This window comes from Mustela erminea, chromosome 9 (genome assembly GCF_009829155.1).
Source record: "Mustela erminea isolate mMusErm1 chromosome 9, mMusErm1.Pri, whole genome shotgun sequence".
Taxonomy (NCBI): domain Eukaryota; kingdom Metazoa; phylum Chordata; class Mammalia; order Carnivora; family Mustelidae; genus Mustela; species Mustela erminea.
In genome coordinates, this window is record NC_045622.1 from 102,085,945 (window position 1) to 102,103,691 (window position 17,747).

The window sequence follows — 17,747 nt, forward strand, 5'->3', positions numbered from 1 at the left end:
GAGTATGTATAAAGGAATTATTTGGGTTGCTTTGAGGAGAACTTTGAGGATGTGGTAGAAATTTCAAATTCCTGTTGGAGATGAATTAATTGCTCTTTGTGTAGTTTTCTTAAACCAGAAAAGTTGGCTTGTTACGTAGTTGTGCAGCTGTGGCAAGATTAAAACTGCATTCTGGGTAATGTCAGTCTCAACATCAGTCCCGTTCTAATTCACTTGTTAAATGCTCTGGATCTGGAGTTAGACTTAGGGTTTGAATTCAAGTTCTGCCTTTTATTGCAAATAATTCACTACCCGGAATCCAGTGAACATGCAGTAAAAGGTAGCTGTTTGTTAAATCTTGAAAAAGTACTCTGTGGCTCCCATTTTCATCTCTATTGGTTCATCTTCATCTCCCGTCTTCATCTCTTCAGCTCTTATGGTAGCTGTTCAGTATGTATAGGTACCACATACATTGAAACAACTACATCAGGGAATAAAGAAATGGAGGCTGTGATGGTCACATTTCCCTGCGCTCTTTAATATTTAGGATTCACCTCAGCTCTTCCTTTTTCTTGTCACTTCTCAGAAAGTTGTTCTGCTACTCAGGAAGAGTTTTCATGTCAAGTCTGCTGAATTTTAGCTGAAGTAACTTGTACTTGTTTCAGAGGTTGAGGTTTTTTTCAAAACTGAATAGGTTTTGATATTTTGTAGAGGTACAGCTAGCTCTCTGTTTTGTAGATATTGATAAGATGTTTTCAGGATTTTTGTTTTGTTTTCAGAATTGTTCTTATTTACTTCAAACGACTTGAAATTACATACTTTCCTTCTGTCAAAAATAACAACCTTTGGCATGTTTGAACAGATAGTTTGCACACACAGAAAAAACTCACTATTGTTTTAGAATTATTAAGTTGCAAAATGGCATGTTCATTCTTCACACTGAAATAATAGTGGTCCCTGTTCTTGCTGTATTTATTTAATCCTGATGGGTATATATAAAAACAAGTGGAAATTTGCAAAAATAGTGTTTATTCGTCCATATACTCATATAATTTATTAATTCATTGAATAAGTAATTGTTGAACATCCCACTATGTGTCCAGCACCACTGAACTGATTAAAATAATGTGATACAGTGTTTGATGAAGTTAAGATGTCAAGGGAAGACTTCTTTTGAGAAGGCGACATTTGAGCTGAGACCTGAATACATGATAGCCAGATGAAGAGCATCCCACACAGAAGAAGCAAAAAGGGCAAAACTTGAAACTTGAAAGCTTAGTTTACCACTGCCAGAGGATTATCGTCATCACAGTGGAGCTTCCAGGAGTGTTAGAAATTTTGAGGCATGGAGCCTGGCAGGGTTCTTTTAACTTGGTTTTATGTTTTCCTTCTGTTCTCTGGTTTCAACCAGTACTACTTTTATGGTGATGAAGTATAGCGATAGTTTGCCTCAGTGTAGTTTATTAGTTACTCTAGTATTACTTTATCCACTAATTTTCTTTCACTTTCAAACCTCCACCTGAAACTGTACAAGATAAATCCTTATTTAAAAAGGGAGACTATAATATCTTAATGTTTATTAGAGTGAGTTTCACATGTTTCGTGGAATAGTGAGTATTAGAGTCAAATGTGGTAGGTGCTTGAGTCATCAGTGTGCTAGTTTATTTGTTGCAGGACCTCTCAAGAAGAGATTTTGATTCTGAGTAATAAGTAGCATAAATACTGGGACATCTGGGTGGCTCAGTGGTTAAGCGTCTACTTTTGGCTCGGGTCATGATCCGAGGGTCCAGGGATCAAGTCCCACATAGGGTTCCTTGCTCAGTGGAAGCCTGCTTCTCCCTCTGCCTCTGCTTGCCACTCCCCTGCTTGTGCACACTTGATGTCTCTAACAAATAAATAAATAAAATCATTTTTTTAAAAAGGCAATATAAATTCCACAATATGCAGTAACTACCTAACTTAATTGACTGTAAGATAGCCCCCCTCTTTTAATGGATAGTTCATAAAATTAGAATTTTTAGAAAGTATTTTGAAGTACTGGGTGTTTGAAAATTTGATTGTATTAAACTCTGGGTCTCACCTTTTATTTAAAATCATTTTACTATTTTTAGTTACTCTTGTTATGGATGGGGTAGTAAGATTGCCTTGATGGAGTCAGCAAATAAGTTCATAATAGATCTGGGAATTTACTTAGCTTCTTTAGAGCTTTGACTATTTGGCTTATTTAGTTTATAATCAACATATTTCCTGGAATTACTATTAAAATATTAGCTTGTTTTGATAATTCTTTCCTGGATCACATCCTCAGTTTGTGTTCTCATTGATCTAATTTATAGATAATAGCTCTGTGTTCCTTTTTTTTAATATTTTATTTATTTGAAAGAGAGAGCATGACCAGGGGGAGGGGCAGGAGCAGGGGTAGAATCAAGACTCTCTGTTGAGCAGGGAGCCTGTCAGCCCCAAGACCCTGAGATCATTACCTGAGCCGGAGGCAGACACCCAACCGACTGAGCCACCCAGGCACCTCTCTTCCTTTAAAAAATTAAAATTTATTTACTTTTAGCAATTATAGTTTTTATTTCATCAGAGTATTTAATTTTTCCTATTTTAGAATAGCTTGGATTATTTCTTACCCTGTCATTTCCAGTACTCTTAAACAACATTTTGTTATTCTTAAATAATAGAACAGTCATTCCCACCGGTTTTTTCCACTCCGTTGAGAAAAATCTAATTTATAATTTTTACCATTTAGTTTTTGTACAAAAGGGTGATCTGAGAAGTTACTCAGGACATTGTCTTCACAATTCTTTCTTGAAAGATTTTGAGTTTCCTTGGCGATAACCTGGTTTCCCTAGTTAAACTAAAGTCTTACTGGTTTTGAATAGAAGTGTTCTGGAAGGAGATTCATTAAGTTAAAATAGGCATATACTTAGTTTCAGTCTTAACTCTCAGTGTACGATCACTTTTAACGGAAGCATTCTTCACAAATTCATACTCTTCTGAAATGGCTTAAATAAAAGTTTAAAAAAGAGAGCCTTATTTTCCTTAACTTCTTAATACTGCTGATAATGGAATATTTCAAAATGGACTTTACTAATTATTTGTGGGAAACAAATAATAGCTAATTCTAGAAATACACCTGATCAGGTTTCAGAAACTGGAATTTCTGACTCTTAGGATAATGTTCATGTCTCAAATGGCTGACAGTATGTATAGCATTTTGTCTGTCCTGCTTTCTAGGCCTTTTCTTAAGGTAACAGGAACTGTGTTATATCTCAGTATGAGAATGATCTACTCAGACATCTCATTCCTTGTTGGGAATGCCCCATGTCCTTCAAACCATTTTTAGTTCAAATATCTTGGCTTCCTGTGGTTCTTCCACTCCATTCTAGTTTTCTAGAAGTACAGACATACCTCACATACATGTGGATTGTGATATGGGCTTAGAAAGTACATGCGCTCATCAGCTCACTTCAGTTTCGGATATTTTATGATTCGGGTAAATGAGTCTTTCTGTCCCTTACATAGAAAGAAAGAATTCTGTAACAGTTCACCTATTTTGATTCCACTTATATAGAAACCATCTCAGACAACCATTATAAGTTTATTTTGTAATATATAGTAATTATTTTATACTGAGATCCAATTCCTGCCATAACCACTTGAGAAGTGCAGCAGAACGCCCTGGTGGAAGTAAACTGAAGCAGGAGTGAACAAGAACCTCTGACAAAAAGGAATTAGCTCTGCTTTCATGCGCCTTGACCTTTTAAGTCCAAGAAGGATCAAGCTTCTCTGAATTAAAACTAGCCAGATTGATCTAACTACATCAAGGCAAAGGCAAAGACCCCTTTAGATTCAGTACAAGTAATTGTCTTAGAGGTAACTGTGGTTGTATCTTCTGCCTGTACATGATCTGCTTTGATCCCAGTTAAGCTCCCAGCTTGTATCCTAGCTTCTTATTGGCTGATTCTGCTTGTGACTTGTCTCTTTTAGAATTTCTAAACCCTATTTTCTTTACTGTGACTCTCCCTAAATTTTGTCAGGTATCTGTTGATTTATAACAACTGTCCCAAAACTCAGTGGTTTAAAATACAAAAATTTGTTATTTCTCAGTTGGGCTCTTCCCTCTTCTCATTGGTCTTTCAGTGTAGACATTTTCATGTCATGGTAGTCTCAAAGCAGTGTTCCAAAAAGGTTGAAGGCAAAAGCTGCAAGGTGTTTTGATGCCGCCTCACATGATACAAGATGAACATACCAAAAAATCAGTTGTATTTCTACATATTAGTAACAAATATATTTCAAACAAAATATATTTCAACAAAACATTGAAATTATAAAATGAACAAATTATACCATTTAAGTAGTATCAAAAAATATGAATTGCTTAGGGTTAAATCTCACAAGACCTGAAAGTACAAAACACTGTTGAGTGACATTGAAGACTTAAGTAAATGGAACAAATGATGTACCATCATGGGTTTGAGGGCTCAATATTGTTAAGATGTCATTTCTCCCCATTTTGATCTACACATGAAATCTAATCCAAATCAAAATTCCAGTACATGTGTTTGGTTTGTTTGTTTTTGGAGAGTTTTGCCCTTGCAAACTTCTTGAAGGAGTTGACAAACTGCACTTTGAAAGCCTTAAGCTTGCACTGGTCAGGAACCCCACCATGTTTTTAAAGAGTGGGGTTGATTGTTTAAGGAAAGAGGAAGGGATAAAACAGATACTTGGTGGGTTCCCAACCCTGGCTACTATTACATGCATATCCTGTAATTTGTTTAACCCTTACTTGATTAAAGGTCATTGATAATTCTCGGTGTTTTTTTCTAGGATTACAGGTGATATTTTTGAAAGTCTTTTAAGATAACATGATTCATATGCAGAAGTATACTTGTCATAAATCTACAGCTTTGCGAATAGTCACAAGGCAAGCTCAGTTATGTAATCATTAGCCAGCTCAAGAAATAGAACCTGATCGACCACCCCCAAGTATAACCAGCATTCTGACTTTGAATAGCACAAATCTCTTTTGCCTTTTTTTGGATCCTACATATATAGAAAAGTAGAGTATGTACTCTTAGGAAGGCCTTCTTTGCTCAGCATTATGTGAGGTTTCTGTAGGTTGTGTTTTTAGAGATTGTTCATTTTCATTGTTGTAGGCCAGTGTGGAATAAAATGATTTATTCATTTTACTGTTGGTTAGTATTTGGGTAGCTTTTAGTTATTGGCCTTTATGACTAGTGATGTGTTGCATATGTTATTAATATTTTATTGAGACATAATTTTCATATCATGAAATACACCCATTTCAAGTATGTAATGCTGTCCATATAGGTTTTCCTTCTCTGGGCATTTTATAAACGGACTTGTACATAGAGTATGTGTTTTTTTGTTTTTTGTGTCTGGCTTTCACTTTGCATAATTTTGAGGTTAATTTATGTTGTGGCACGTATCAATATGTCATTCCTTTGTGTGGTATTTCTGTGTATGGAAATACTCTATATGATTTGTCCCTCAGTTAATCTTTTTAGCCATCATGAATAATGATAGTGTGAATATTCATGGGCAAGCTTTTGTGTGAATGGATGCTTTTATTTCTTTTGGGTAGATATCTATGAGGGAAATTTCTAGATTGTATATGGTAAATGTATGCTAAAGAGACTGGCAAAGAGTTTTGCATAGTGGCTGTGATATTTGTGTTCCCTAGTGATCGATTACGATTTCTGTTTCTCCACAATCTCAACAATGTTGTTACTGTCATTCCACTATCCTATCAAGCCAGCCACTTTAGGATGGTGGGGCACATGGTAAGACCAGTGAATTCCATGAGCATGGGTCCATTGCTGCATTTCATTTGCTGAGAAGTGAGTTCCTTGTTCAGAAGAAATGCTGTGTGGAAAACCATGACTGGGATAAGGCATTCTGTAAGTCCATAAATGGTATTTTTTACAGAAGCACTGTATGCAGGGAAGGCATATCCATATCCAGAGTGTTGATTTATTGCCACTTCCGTAGTGGAATGGAACCTGCCATTAGGGAGCTGGCTGATGATCCTGGGGGATGGTACTATAGCAGGGACTTCTTGCTGGTCTCTGCTGTTAGCAGATGGCACGCCACAGTGCCTATACCCACATCGTCCTTGGTGAGAGTCTGGTTTGGTTTCCAGCAGTCTCAGCTCTACAGCTGTAGGAAGTAGGGATTTCTTTCAGGGCAGGCATGGAAACGTTCAGGACATTTATGTGATGCTTCAGCTTGGAATTGAGTCCCTCAGCACATGCCTATGTTTCTCAACTTTGTCCAGTGCATTTAGAAGCAGCCAGCCAGTTTCATCTTAATCAGCTTGAAATATTCTAAAGTAGCGAATACATGATAACCAGAACTTTGTCTCTTATTTAGTAAGTATTTGATCAGGTGTACGCATTGGTGATTTTTTTTTTTTTACCTATTTTTATTGCTACATCATGCAGTTGACATTCAGTGTTCTCTTTAGTACTGAAAAATAGAGACATTAGTGCCTTTAAATCTAATCAAAGAAACAATTTCAGAAATCCCAGAACCAGTTCAGAAAACATCCTCGAGATTTTCTTCTAATAGGAAATTCATAGCAATACAGGCCTGTCCCAAGAAGCAAAAAAAAAATCTCAAATAAACAACTCAACCTTACACCTAAAGAATTGGAAAAAGAACAAGCAAAACCCAAACCCAGCAGTAGGAAGGAAAAAATACAGAGCAGAGTAGACATAGGCAAAAATAGAAACTAGGAGCTGGTTCTTTGAAAAGTCAACAAAATTAGGGGCATCTGGGTGGCTCAGTTGGCTAAGCATCTGACTCATGATTTTGGCTCAGGTCATGATCTTAGGGTTGTAAGATCAAGCCCTGCATTTGGCTTCCAGTTCAGCACTCAGCAGAATGTCTGCTAGTGATTCTCTCTCTCCTTCTGCCCCTTCCCCTGCTCACACATGTGTGCACACATATTGTCTCTAAAATAAATAAAAATAATAAATAAAAATAAATCAACAAAATTGGTAAACTTTTATCCAGACTCATTTAAAAAGGAGAGTGAGGACTCAAAATTAGAAATGAAAGAGGAGAAACAAAACCGACACCACAGAAATACAAAGGACTGGGGCACCTGGGTGGCTCAGTCTGTCTAACTTGTCTGTCAGTCTGTTTAACTTGATTTTAGTTCAGATCTGTTCTCAGGGTCATTGGTTCAGGCCCTATATTGGGCTCTACATTGGATAGAGCCTACTTAAAAAAAATACAAAAGATTTATAAGAGAATATTATGAAAAATTAAATGCCAAAAAATTGGACAACCTATAAGAAATGAATAAATTCCTAGAAACATACAACCTCCCAAAACTGAATCAAGAAAAAAATAGAACATTTGAACAGACTGATTACCAGCAATGGAATTGAATCAGTAATCAACAAACTCCCAACAAGCAAAAGTCCAGAACCAGAGGGCCTCACAGGTGAATTCTGCTGAACATTTAAGGAACAGTTAATACCTATTCTTCTTCAACTATTCCAAAAACTGGAAGAGGAGGGGAAGCTTCCAAATTCATTCTCTGAGGCCAGCATTACCTTGATACCAATACCAGATAAAGACACTAGCAAAAAAAGAGAACTACAGGCCAATATATCTGGTGAACATAGATGCAAAATTCCTCAACAAAACACTAGCAAACTGAATCCATCAGTACATTTAAAAAATATTCGCCACAATCAAGTAGGATTTTTTCCCCCTTGCACAAAGCTGGCACAGTATTTGCAAAGCAATCAGCATGATCTATCACATCAGTAAGGGAAGGGATAAAAACATGATCATATCAATAGGTGCAGGAAAAGCATGTGACAAAGTACAATATTCATGAGAAAAACCCTCAACAAAGAAAGTTTAGGGGGAACCAACAGAATAAAGGTCATATATGAACCTCCCCCCCCACTAACATCATATTCATTTGTGAAAAACTGAGCACTTTTAAGATCAGGAACAAGACAAGCATGTCTACTCTTAACACTTTTGTTTAACATAGTACTGGAAGTCCTAACCACAGCACTCAGAGAAGAAAAAGAAATAAAAGATACCCAAATTTGTAAGGAAAAAGTGAAACTGTCACTATGTGCAGATACTAAAAGCCCTAAAGACTGCACCAAAAAGCTGTTAGAACTGATAAATGAATTCAGTAAGATCCTGTGATATAAAATCAACATAGAGAAATCCATTGGATTTCTAGACACTAATAATAAAGTAGCAGAAAGAGAAATTAAGAAAATAGTCCCATTTACTAGTTGCACCAAAAATAATAAAATACCAGGAGTAAACTTTACCAGGTTTACTCCTTGACTTGACTATACTCTGAAAACTATTAACACATTGATGAAATAAATTGAAATGACACAAATAAGTGGAAAGATATTTCATGCTGATGGATTGGGAGAACAAATACTGTTAAAATGTCTCATACAGCCAAAAGCAGTCTACAGATTTAATGTAGTCCCTATCAGAACACCAACAGCATTTATTTTATTTATTTTTTACAAAACTAGAACAAATAATCCCAAAATGTGTGGGGAGCCACAAAAGACCCTGAGTAGCTAAAGCAGTCTTGGAAAAGAACAAAACTGGAGGTAAAACAATCCCTGATTTCAAGCTATACTACAAAGCTATAATAAAGCAGTATGGTACTGGCACAAAATAGACACATATATCATTGAATAGAATGGAGAGCCCAGAAATAGATCCATGATTTTCTGGCCAATTTGTCTTTGATAAAGGAGGCAAGAATATATAATGGGAAAAAGACAGTCCCTTTAATAAATGATGTTGGGAAAACTGGGATAGCTACATGCAAAAGAATGAAACTGGACCACTTTATTATGCCATATACAAAAATAAACTTGAACTAAAGACCCAAATGTGAGACCTGAAACCATAAAAATTTTAGAAAAGAACATAGACATTAATTTTTCTGATATTGGCCATAGCAACTTTTTTTTTGTCTCCTAAGGGCAAACAAAAGCAAAAATAAACTCTTGGGACTATATCAAAATAAATGCTTCTGTGCAGCAAAGAAAACAGTCAACAAATAGTCTACTGAATGGGAAAAGATACTTGCAAATGACATACTCAGTAAAGTTTTAGTATCCAAAATATATAAAAAACTATAACCCAACACCAAAAAAATCCAGTTTACAAAAATGGGCAGAAAACATGAGTAGACATTTCTCCAAAGAAGACCTCCAGATGACTAATAGACACATGAAAAGATGCCCAACATCACTCGTCAGGAAAATGCAAGTCAAACCACAGTGAGGAAAAAAAAGGCAAGAGATACTCCCTCACATCTGTCAGAATGGCTAAAATCCAAAAACACAAGAAACAAGTGTTGGTGAGGATGTGGAGAAAAAACACTCTTGTAGTGTTGGCAAGAGTGCAAACTGTGCAGCAACTATGGAAGACAGTATGGAGAGTGCTCAGAAAATTAAAAACACTACTGTATGATACAGTTAATTCCAGTACTGGGTATTTAATGAATACGGAAACACTAATTCAAAAAGATACATGTATCCCTGTGTTCATTGCAGCAATATTTACAATAGCCAAATTATGGAAGCAACTCAGGTGTCCATCGATAGATGAATGGGTAAACAAGAAATGGCTATATATACATATATAATGGGATATTACTGAGCCATTAAAAAAGAGTGAAGTTTTGCCATTTGCAACAACATGGATGGATCTAGAGGGTGTAATCCTAAGTGAAATAAATGAAAGATAGCTATCCTAGGATTCTATTATATGTAGAGTTTAAGAAATGAACAAAGAAAAAAAAAACAACGCAGATTCTTAAAAAGAAAAAACTGATCGTTACCAGAGATGAGGTGGGTCCCTGGGGATGGGTGAAATGAGTGAAGGGGGGATTAAGATACACTTACTATGATGAGCACTGAGTAATGTATAGAATTGCTGCTCTAATATATACCTGAAACTAATATCACACTTTATCTTAATTATACTAGATTTAAAATTTTAGAAATGTTTATGAAATTTGAAAAAAGGATTGTCTTCCCATAGAAGCACTTTCAGTACCAGAGTATTAGTATTACTTGGGGCCCTTGAGTGAAGCAGAACTAATAGGAAGTATACAGAGAAAGGTTTATTTTTTAAGGAATTAGCTTGTGTGATTGTGGCAGCAATCAAAATCCACAGGGCAGATCAGCAGACCGGAAATTGAGAAAAGAGGTGGTCTTGTAATCTTAAAACTAAACTTCATGAAATCTTTGCTCCAGCAGTTTGACCAAACAACTAGGCGGGGTTGGAGAGGAGGTGGTTTGCCACACAGCAGTCAAGCAATTCCCAGACACCAGCAGGATATCCAAGAATTCAACTAAATTCTGTCACTGTGAGTGCCTGGGTGGCTCAGTTGTTTAAGTATTGCCTTTGGCTCAGGTCATGATTCTGGAGTCCTAAGATCAAGTCCCACATCGGGCTCCCTGCTTGGCAGGGAGTCTGCTACTGCCACTGCCCTGTCTCCTCTCGCGCTCTCTCTCAAATAATAAAATCTTAAAAAAAAAAAAAAAATTCTGTCACTGCCTGTAAGGAAATAGCCTCAGATTCCATAGATTAAGGGCTCAGTCTTATAAGACTCCTCCCCCACTCCCCATTCAGATACCGGTAGGAGGTCCAGGTTGTTACCTGTTCTGAACAACTGGCTATAAATCACAAATTCCTTTGACCCCCTCCTTGTGTTCAGTTAATTTGTTAGAGCTACTCACAGAACTCAGAAACATTTTACTTACTGAGTAGCTGGTTTATTATAAAAGGATATAACTAATTTAGGAATAGCCAGTTGAAAGAGATGTATAGAGCAAGGTACAGGGGAAAAGGGCAAGAAGCTTCAGTAACTGAACTAACATGAGTTGGATACTTGATAAGTCACAGATAGAAGCTACACCAGGTAAGTTGTTACAGAAAGGAAACTTTATTTGCAACAAATAAAGTGATCTCGGACAATGACTTCCAAAGCTGTGATGCTCCTAGTAAGGGTGAATGGGTTCCTTTTATTTAGGGTTAGAATGAATATTTAGATAGAGAAAGTTTATCATATGTAGAGGCTGGTGAAGGCCATATATGTACCTTAAGGAAACATGTTTATACGTATATGTTACAGAAATGAGACTTGTGCTCCTTGGGCAGAGATTTAGTATTATAATGAGGTAACAGTTGTTGGTCATTTTAGAGGTTACTCTATGGTCCATCTAGGCAGGCGCAAGTCAGGAGTTACACTCAAACTGGTTTGGGTGGTCTGGGTGGTCTCGACTGGCTTGAGGTCTTGTCTGGACAGTCACTATTGCTTGGGGGGTGGTTTCGGTTTCCACTTGTTTGAGTTAAGAGATAAGCTAGAAAGAAGAGCTTAAGTAAAAAATGTGAGACAAAGGTCAGTGCGTACAAGCAGGTGGGCAGTAAAGGTCAGGTCTTGGGGTCTAACTGGTGTTATTTCCCTCCTCAGTCAAAGCATGCCATTCTCCCCAAATCTTCATGGGTTTACCAACCTGGAAGCTCTTTGAACCCTGTCTTGGGTTTTTATAGAGGCTTCATTGTGGTCCTGTCTAAGTCATTGGCTGTTGGTGTTCCAGTCAAGCCCTTGTCTCTAGAAGTACTGAGGAGGTTGGGGGAGGGAAATAAAAGTTCAGCCTTCTGGCAACCTACCTTCCTTAGGTGGGGTGGGAAAGTCACATTATTAACATGACAAGAAACACTTCTGTCACTCTTAACAGGAAATCGCAAGGGTTTGGATGAAGACCTAATATATATTTTTCTTACAGATCACAACATCACACTAGCCAAGTTGACACACAACACATAAATGACACTAAATTAAAATTCATGTCTTAAATTTATAGCAGATTTTGTTATTTGTTAACTGTCACTTTTGTGTTCTCTTTTTAATTTGATCTTTTATCCCATTTCTTAACCCTTTCTGCTCTGGTTGTTTTCTCTGCTTAACACCTTTTCTTTGAAGTTTTAATTCTTGCTGTCATGTTTTTAATTTCCAAGAGCTTTTTTTTTGAGTGTATTACTTTTGTTTGTTTGTTTAAAGATGTATTTATTTTAGAGAGCAAGTGTGAATTAGGGGAGATATAGAAGAAGAGAGGGAGGATCTAAAGCAGATTCCCTGCTGAGCCCGGAGCCCAGGTCAGGCTGGATCTCATGACCCTGAGATCACCATCCAAGGCATAGTCAAGAGTCGGCTGTTTAACTAACTGAACCACCCAGGTGCCCATATTCTTTAACTATAAACTTACCTCCCATCCTAGGACATATTAATGTATATACATACTTTTTTTTCCTTCTGTTCCCTGAATTGCCCATTTCTTTCAGGTGGTTTTTCCCGTTTGTTTCTTTAGCCTCTCAGAAATTTTCATCAAGTTTTGGGTGTTTCCTGACTTCTGATTTTTAGAGTAAAGTACTAAAGTGCTGATTGGGAGGGCTGTATGCATAGATTAGACTTCTCTCCACTATAAAGGGGTGATGTGGGCCTGGTCTTTCCATAGGCCATTTCTGTTTCTTCAGAGAGAAATTCTGGTACCTATGATTACATGAGGTAGGTGGGAGATCAGGGAGGAGGGTCCTTAGCATTTATTATTTTTGCTTCCATTTAATTACCCCTATTCTCTGATAATACTTCACCTCTACTCTTACCTGAAACTTTTGATGCCAGAACACGTCTGGTTCAACCTTTCCTAAATCATAAGCCTCTGCTCAAAAGGAGGGATAGTTGCAGGCAGCTTGGGATGGAAGGGTCTGGGTGTTCAAATTCAAACTACTTTTCAAACCTTCCACCTGCTCTTTTCTTTTTTCAGTCTTAACTCTGCACCCTCTTTCAGAGGTACCTTGTGACTCTGATTTCTGTTTCTTTCTGAAGTGGCTAAGAGTGTATATGTGTGTGTGTGCTTGCTTGCTTGCTGCTTGTTTATTTCCCCACCTTCTAGTGTAAGTTTAAACTCTATTTGATGTATAGAGTCTTTATCACTATCCTCGTTTTGGTTTTCTAAAATTTTGTTGAAATGAAATCATAGAACTTTTGTCTCCTTTTGAGTTCCTTGCTTCTTAGTCACTTTTAGTTCTTTTCTGTCATTTTAATGACGTTTTAGAAGGAAACAGACAAAAAAAATGTATTTCAGTCTGCTGTGTTTAATAGAAGTTCCCTTGCACGATATTTAAAACTTAAAACCTTGATTAATTGTTGTATTCCTCATAATTCCATCAAATCATTGTAACATTCCACCAAATCTCTTTGTTGTTTCGTTTCTTATATCTGAGAATGTGAAGTGTGAAAGAGTAAATCATAATGTTTATGTTGGAGATAATCTCAAGAGTTCATAATTTTATAGATGAGAAAATTGAGACTGTCAGTTATGTTTTTCATTTTAGAATACAACGTCCTGACTTAGTGTCTTAATACAGTTTTATTTCTCGTTGTTCTTTGGTTGGCAGGGGGTTTTCCTGCAGTTCTTCTGGGCTCATTGGGCAGCTGCAGTCACACAACAGCTGAAACGGCTGGACGGGGCAAGATGGGTACGCTGGCATGTGTGGCAGTTGGTGCTGGCTGTGAGCCAGCACCATGGTTTTCCTCCTTATGGCCTCTCATCCTCCACTAGGCTAGTCTAGCGTCTTAATAACATGGCAGTCTCTGGGCAGCTTTCCAAAAGGACAAGCCTCACTTGGAAAAGTGCTTCTCAAACCTCTGCTTGTGTCACATTTGCATCTTATATTCTATCACCAGAACTCTTTATATTCTGTTGTTTTGGACTTTCTGTATCACTGAAAATCTTGGGCTTTGCAGTAAAGCCAAAGGATTAGAAAGTTGATTGTTAACGTGGCTTTAGGAAAAAGATTCTAGGAGATGGAAAATTAGTGATTCCAACATTTCCTAGCATCAGGTTACTTGGTAACTCACGCATCCTTTTCTAAGTGTGTTGCCAGAACCACGATGTCTGACCACTGGATTAGTCTTCTTTTGCTGTGTAACAAATTACCACAAGCTGAAAACAACACCCGTTTGCCATCTCTTAGTTCATCTGGGTCAGGAGTCTGGACTCAGCTTGGCTATATCCTCCACTTTGGGCTTCACGAGAGTCTAAAGTTAAAGAGGAGATGACCAGTAGATAGTTGGTTATAAAAGTTTGGGCTTTTAGACAGTACTTGAACTCAGAGTGGATGAGGTCATGCAGGTATTTTCAGTAAAAAGAAAAGCAGGCTTGTGAACACCAACATTTCAAGAAGAGTATGGAGGGCCCAAATGAGACCAAGAAGGATGAAAGGCCCAGGAAGAACAAATGGTAGGAATGAAGGAAAGGCAAAGCATTTTAAGTTTTCAGAGGGGGTAGCTGGGACAGTAGTGGCAGATGCTACCGAAAGATTATACATGATTAAGAACAGAAAGGTATCGTTAGCCTTAGTTGAAGGGATCTGTGGATTAACTATATTCCATTACAGTTTTCTTTGTCTTATTTTCAAATCCTCTTTTATTTTATGCACTTAAAAAATAATAATCCTGAGAAGGAGTATATAAGCTTTACCACATCCTCCGAAGGAGTCCATGACACACAAAGGTGAGAGATCCTGCTCGACATTGTTGACCTTGGTAAAAGCAGTTTTAAAGGAACATTGGTATCATAACCAGAGTGCAAGATCAAGAGATAATGATGCAGAATGCCAAGACAGAGGACAGAACTGAGTTCAAGATTTCTTTACTGTGAGAGTATCACCATTAAAGAACATAGTCTTCAAAATGGATTTGAACTCTGCTTTGGCTTAACACGTGACCTTGGGAAGTTTTCTTAACTTGTCCATGTCTCAGTTTGCCTATCTGTAAAATTGAGAAAGTATGTAATGAGTGCATTAAGCATTGAGAGTATTGAGAATTCAATGTAAGATGAATCAGTGAACTACTTAGAACAGTGGCAGTCACCTTTTAATATTCCTTATTACTGGTCACTAATTAGGTTAGCTCACGTGCTAAATCCATTTTTAGGTGATTTTGTGTATGTGCTGTATTTTCATTGTATATTGATTTGTACTTTAATTATTAAAAGGCAACTTTTTCCCAGTGTATGGTGAATGCCTCCCTATTAAAGTACCACCGTCCCGCTTTACTGAGTACTTACCGAGACCCCTAGGAAGGTGGCTGTTATAATGGATACTGTTTGACAGGCAAAAGTAGATTATGGAGAGAATGATAAAGAATAAGAGGAGACTCCAGGACTGAGCTCTGGCATTTAAATCTAAAGGACAGAGGAGGAGGAGAAGCTACCAAGGAAGACTGAAAAGGGGAAACCAGGGAAGTGGGAAAAAGACCAAGGAAGTGTGATACCGTGAAAGCCAAAACTGTCAAAAGATTAAGTAAGATGGGAACTGAAAAATGTCAGACTACATGGAAGACATTGGGAACCTGAACAACAGCTGTTCTGGTAGGATAGCAGGGGCAGAGGTCGCATAGCCATGATGCCTCTTTCTTTCTTACCTCTGCATCTCAGCATGGTCAGGATCTTCTTGTTTTGTGTAACAACACCCCCCCCCACCCCCACCCCCACCCCCCACCCCCGCCCAGACTTGACCTCAGGCCTATCAACCTTTTATCTATTAGAATTTTTAAGTCTGGTCTTTAGTAAAACTAGATGCAGTGCAGTTGCATCCCAGTTCATTCTCTTAATTGCAACTCTCAAACTACTGCTCCTCTATTATGAATTCACCGTGTGCTACATTGATCTCTATTCAAGTCTATTCAGAGATTCTCTAATGCCTGTCTAACTTCAGATTTCTTAGGCTTGGATTCAGAGCCTCTACAGTGTGGATTTCCTCAGTTTTATTGCTCACAATTCTTAGGTGGACTCCCAGATTTTTCCCTGTAGTATTTCCGAACCCCCGTTATCTCTGAGCTTTTCTGTTTTTGCAGCACTGTTATGCTTTTTCCTTATCCTGAATGTATCCTCATTGTCAGTGTCATATGCATACTTCAGTACAACGGTCTTTACACGCCCAGATACTCTGCTATGCTACATTTTACCATCAAAATGTGATAGACTACTTAGGATGGATTAAAAGACTGAACAAAGCAAAACTGTACTATGGTTAGTTTTTTAAAATAGATTTTATAATACAAAACTATTTCTGGAACAAAGGAACCAGTGAATAAGCAAATATTGGGAATACCTAAAAACATATTTCAAGAAAGTCGAAAATTATTGTATGTGGAAGATGGTAAATCTAGATCATATCACTATAATCAGACATGATGATATCAATTCCCCTTTGTATGTAGGTAGCCCAGACCCCTTCCTCTGAACTTCAGACGCACTGATGTTTTACCCAGCAGATATCTCAGATTGAACTTGTCCATGATGGAATACATATTCTCTCTACTGTTTCCTCAAAACAACAAAAGACACCTGATCTTTTTCTGTGAGTTCTTTCACCATCTGTCCAATTGTCCAGGTCATAAATCTAGAAACTAAATCCATGTTCTCCCTCTGTCCCTCTTTGTCTTTTTATGAAGTCATTCTTTAGTCCTCTGTGGTCTGTCTTCCTAAGTATTTTGCAGATCCCCAGTGCTATTACTCTTTTTTTTCAAGCTATTTGTTGCTTAGTCTATTGCAGTAGACTTTTAACTAGGTCTCTTTGAATCCACTCTTCCCCCCACACAGGTCATTCTGTAGCCTGCAATCAGAGTGAACATTAAAATTGCAAATGTCATCATGCCACATTTCAACTTAAATTCTTCCTCTGGTTTTCTGTGGCTATTAGGATAAAATCTAAAATCCTTCAAGGATCTTTGATTTTTTTTTTTTTTTTTTTTTTTTTTTTTTTAAAGATTGATTTGAAAGAGAAAGCACTTGAGCAAGGAGGGAGGTGGGAGAGCAGAGGGAAAGAGAATCTCGAGCAGACTCCATGCTGAGCACAGAGCCTGGTGCAGGGCTCAACCCGGGGCTCCATCTCGTGACCCTGAGATCATGACCGGAGCCAGAATCAAAAGTTGGACACTGAACCGACTGTAAGCCACCCAGTCTTCCCAAGGACCTTCTTTATCAGACATTTTCCTGCCTTTTCAGCAACGGTATAAATGACAGTTTCTGGCCTATTCTCTCTGCTGCAGTCATATTGGTCTTCTTACTTTCAGTCCACATCTCATGACATTTGCACGTGCTCTTCCTTCCTACCTCCCATCTATCACCTAGCTAGCACTTACTCATCCTTCAGAGTCCAGCCATATGCAAATTTAAATGTTAAATTTTGAGGTATAGTGACTATTCAGTTAATGAACACTGGTTTTCAAAGTGACAGTATTAAGAATATGTCCTTTCAATATATCCTTTTCTCAAACCTGTGTCTAAGCAAAGTCTCTCTCTCTCTCTTTTTTTTTTTTTTAGATTTTCTTTATTTGACAAAGATCACAAGTAGGCAGAGAGGAGGAAGTAGACTCCCAACTGAGCAGAGAGCCTGACTCAGGGCTCAATTCCAGGACCCTCTGATCGTGACCTGAGCCGAAGGCAGAAGCTTTAACCCACTGAGCCACCCAGGCGCCCCTAAGCAAAGTCTCTTAACTTAATGTTTTTAAGAGACAGAACTAATTCACCTAATGCCTGTACTTTGAAAATTAATAGCTTAGTTTGTGATTCTCATTTTTTTGACCGGAAATTTTAAGATCCATAGAAATTTTATAAATGCTCATTAGTATTTTTTTAACGTTTATTTTC

General features: G+C 37.6%; 1 protein-coding gene across 6 annotated transcripts in view; it reads left to right on the plus strand.

The window, feature by feature from the left end:
* The window catches only part of ZFP91 (ZFP91 zinc finger protein), a 57,216-nt gene that overhangs the window by 7,411 nt on the left and 32,058 nt on the right, over nt 1-17,747 (plus strand). For 4 of the 6 annotated variants that reach the window (XM_032356687.1, XM_032356686.1, XM_032356685.1 and 1 more), the window contains exon 3: nt 13,489-13,569. The exons of the other annotated variants lie outside the window; for them this stretch is intronic. In XM_032356687.1, the coding sequence (XP_032212578.1) occupies nt 13,489-13,569 (81 nt within the window). The remainder of the gene's footprint in view (nt 1-13,488; nt 13,570-17,747) is intronic. 6 annotated transcript variants of the gene reach the window in all.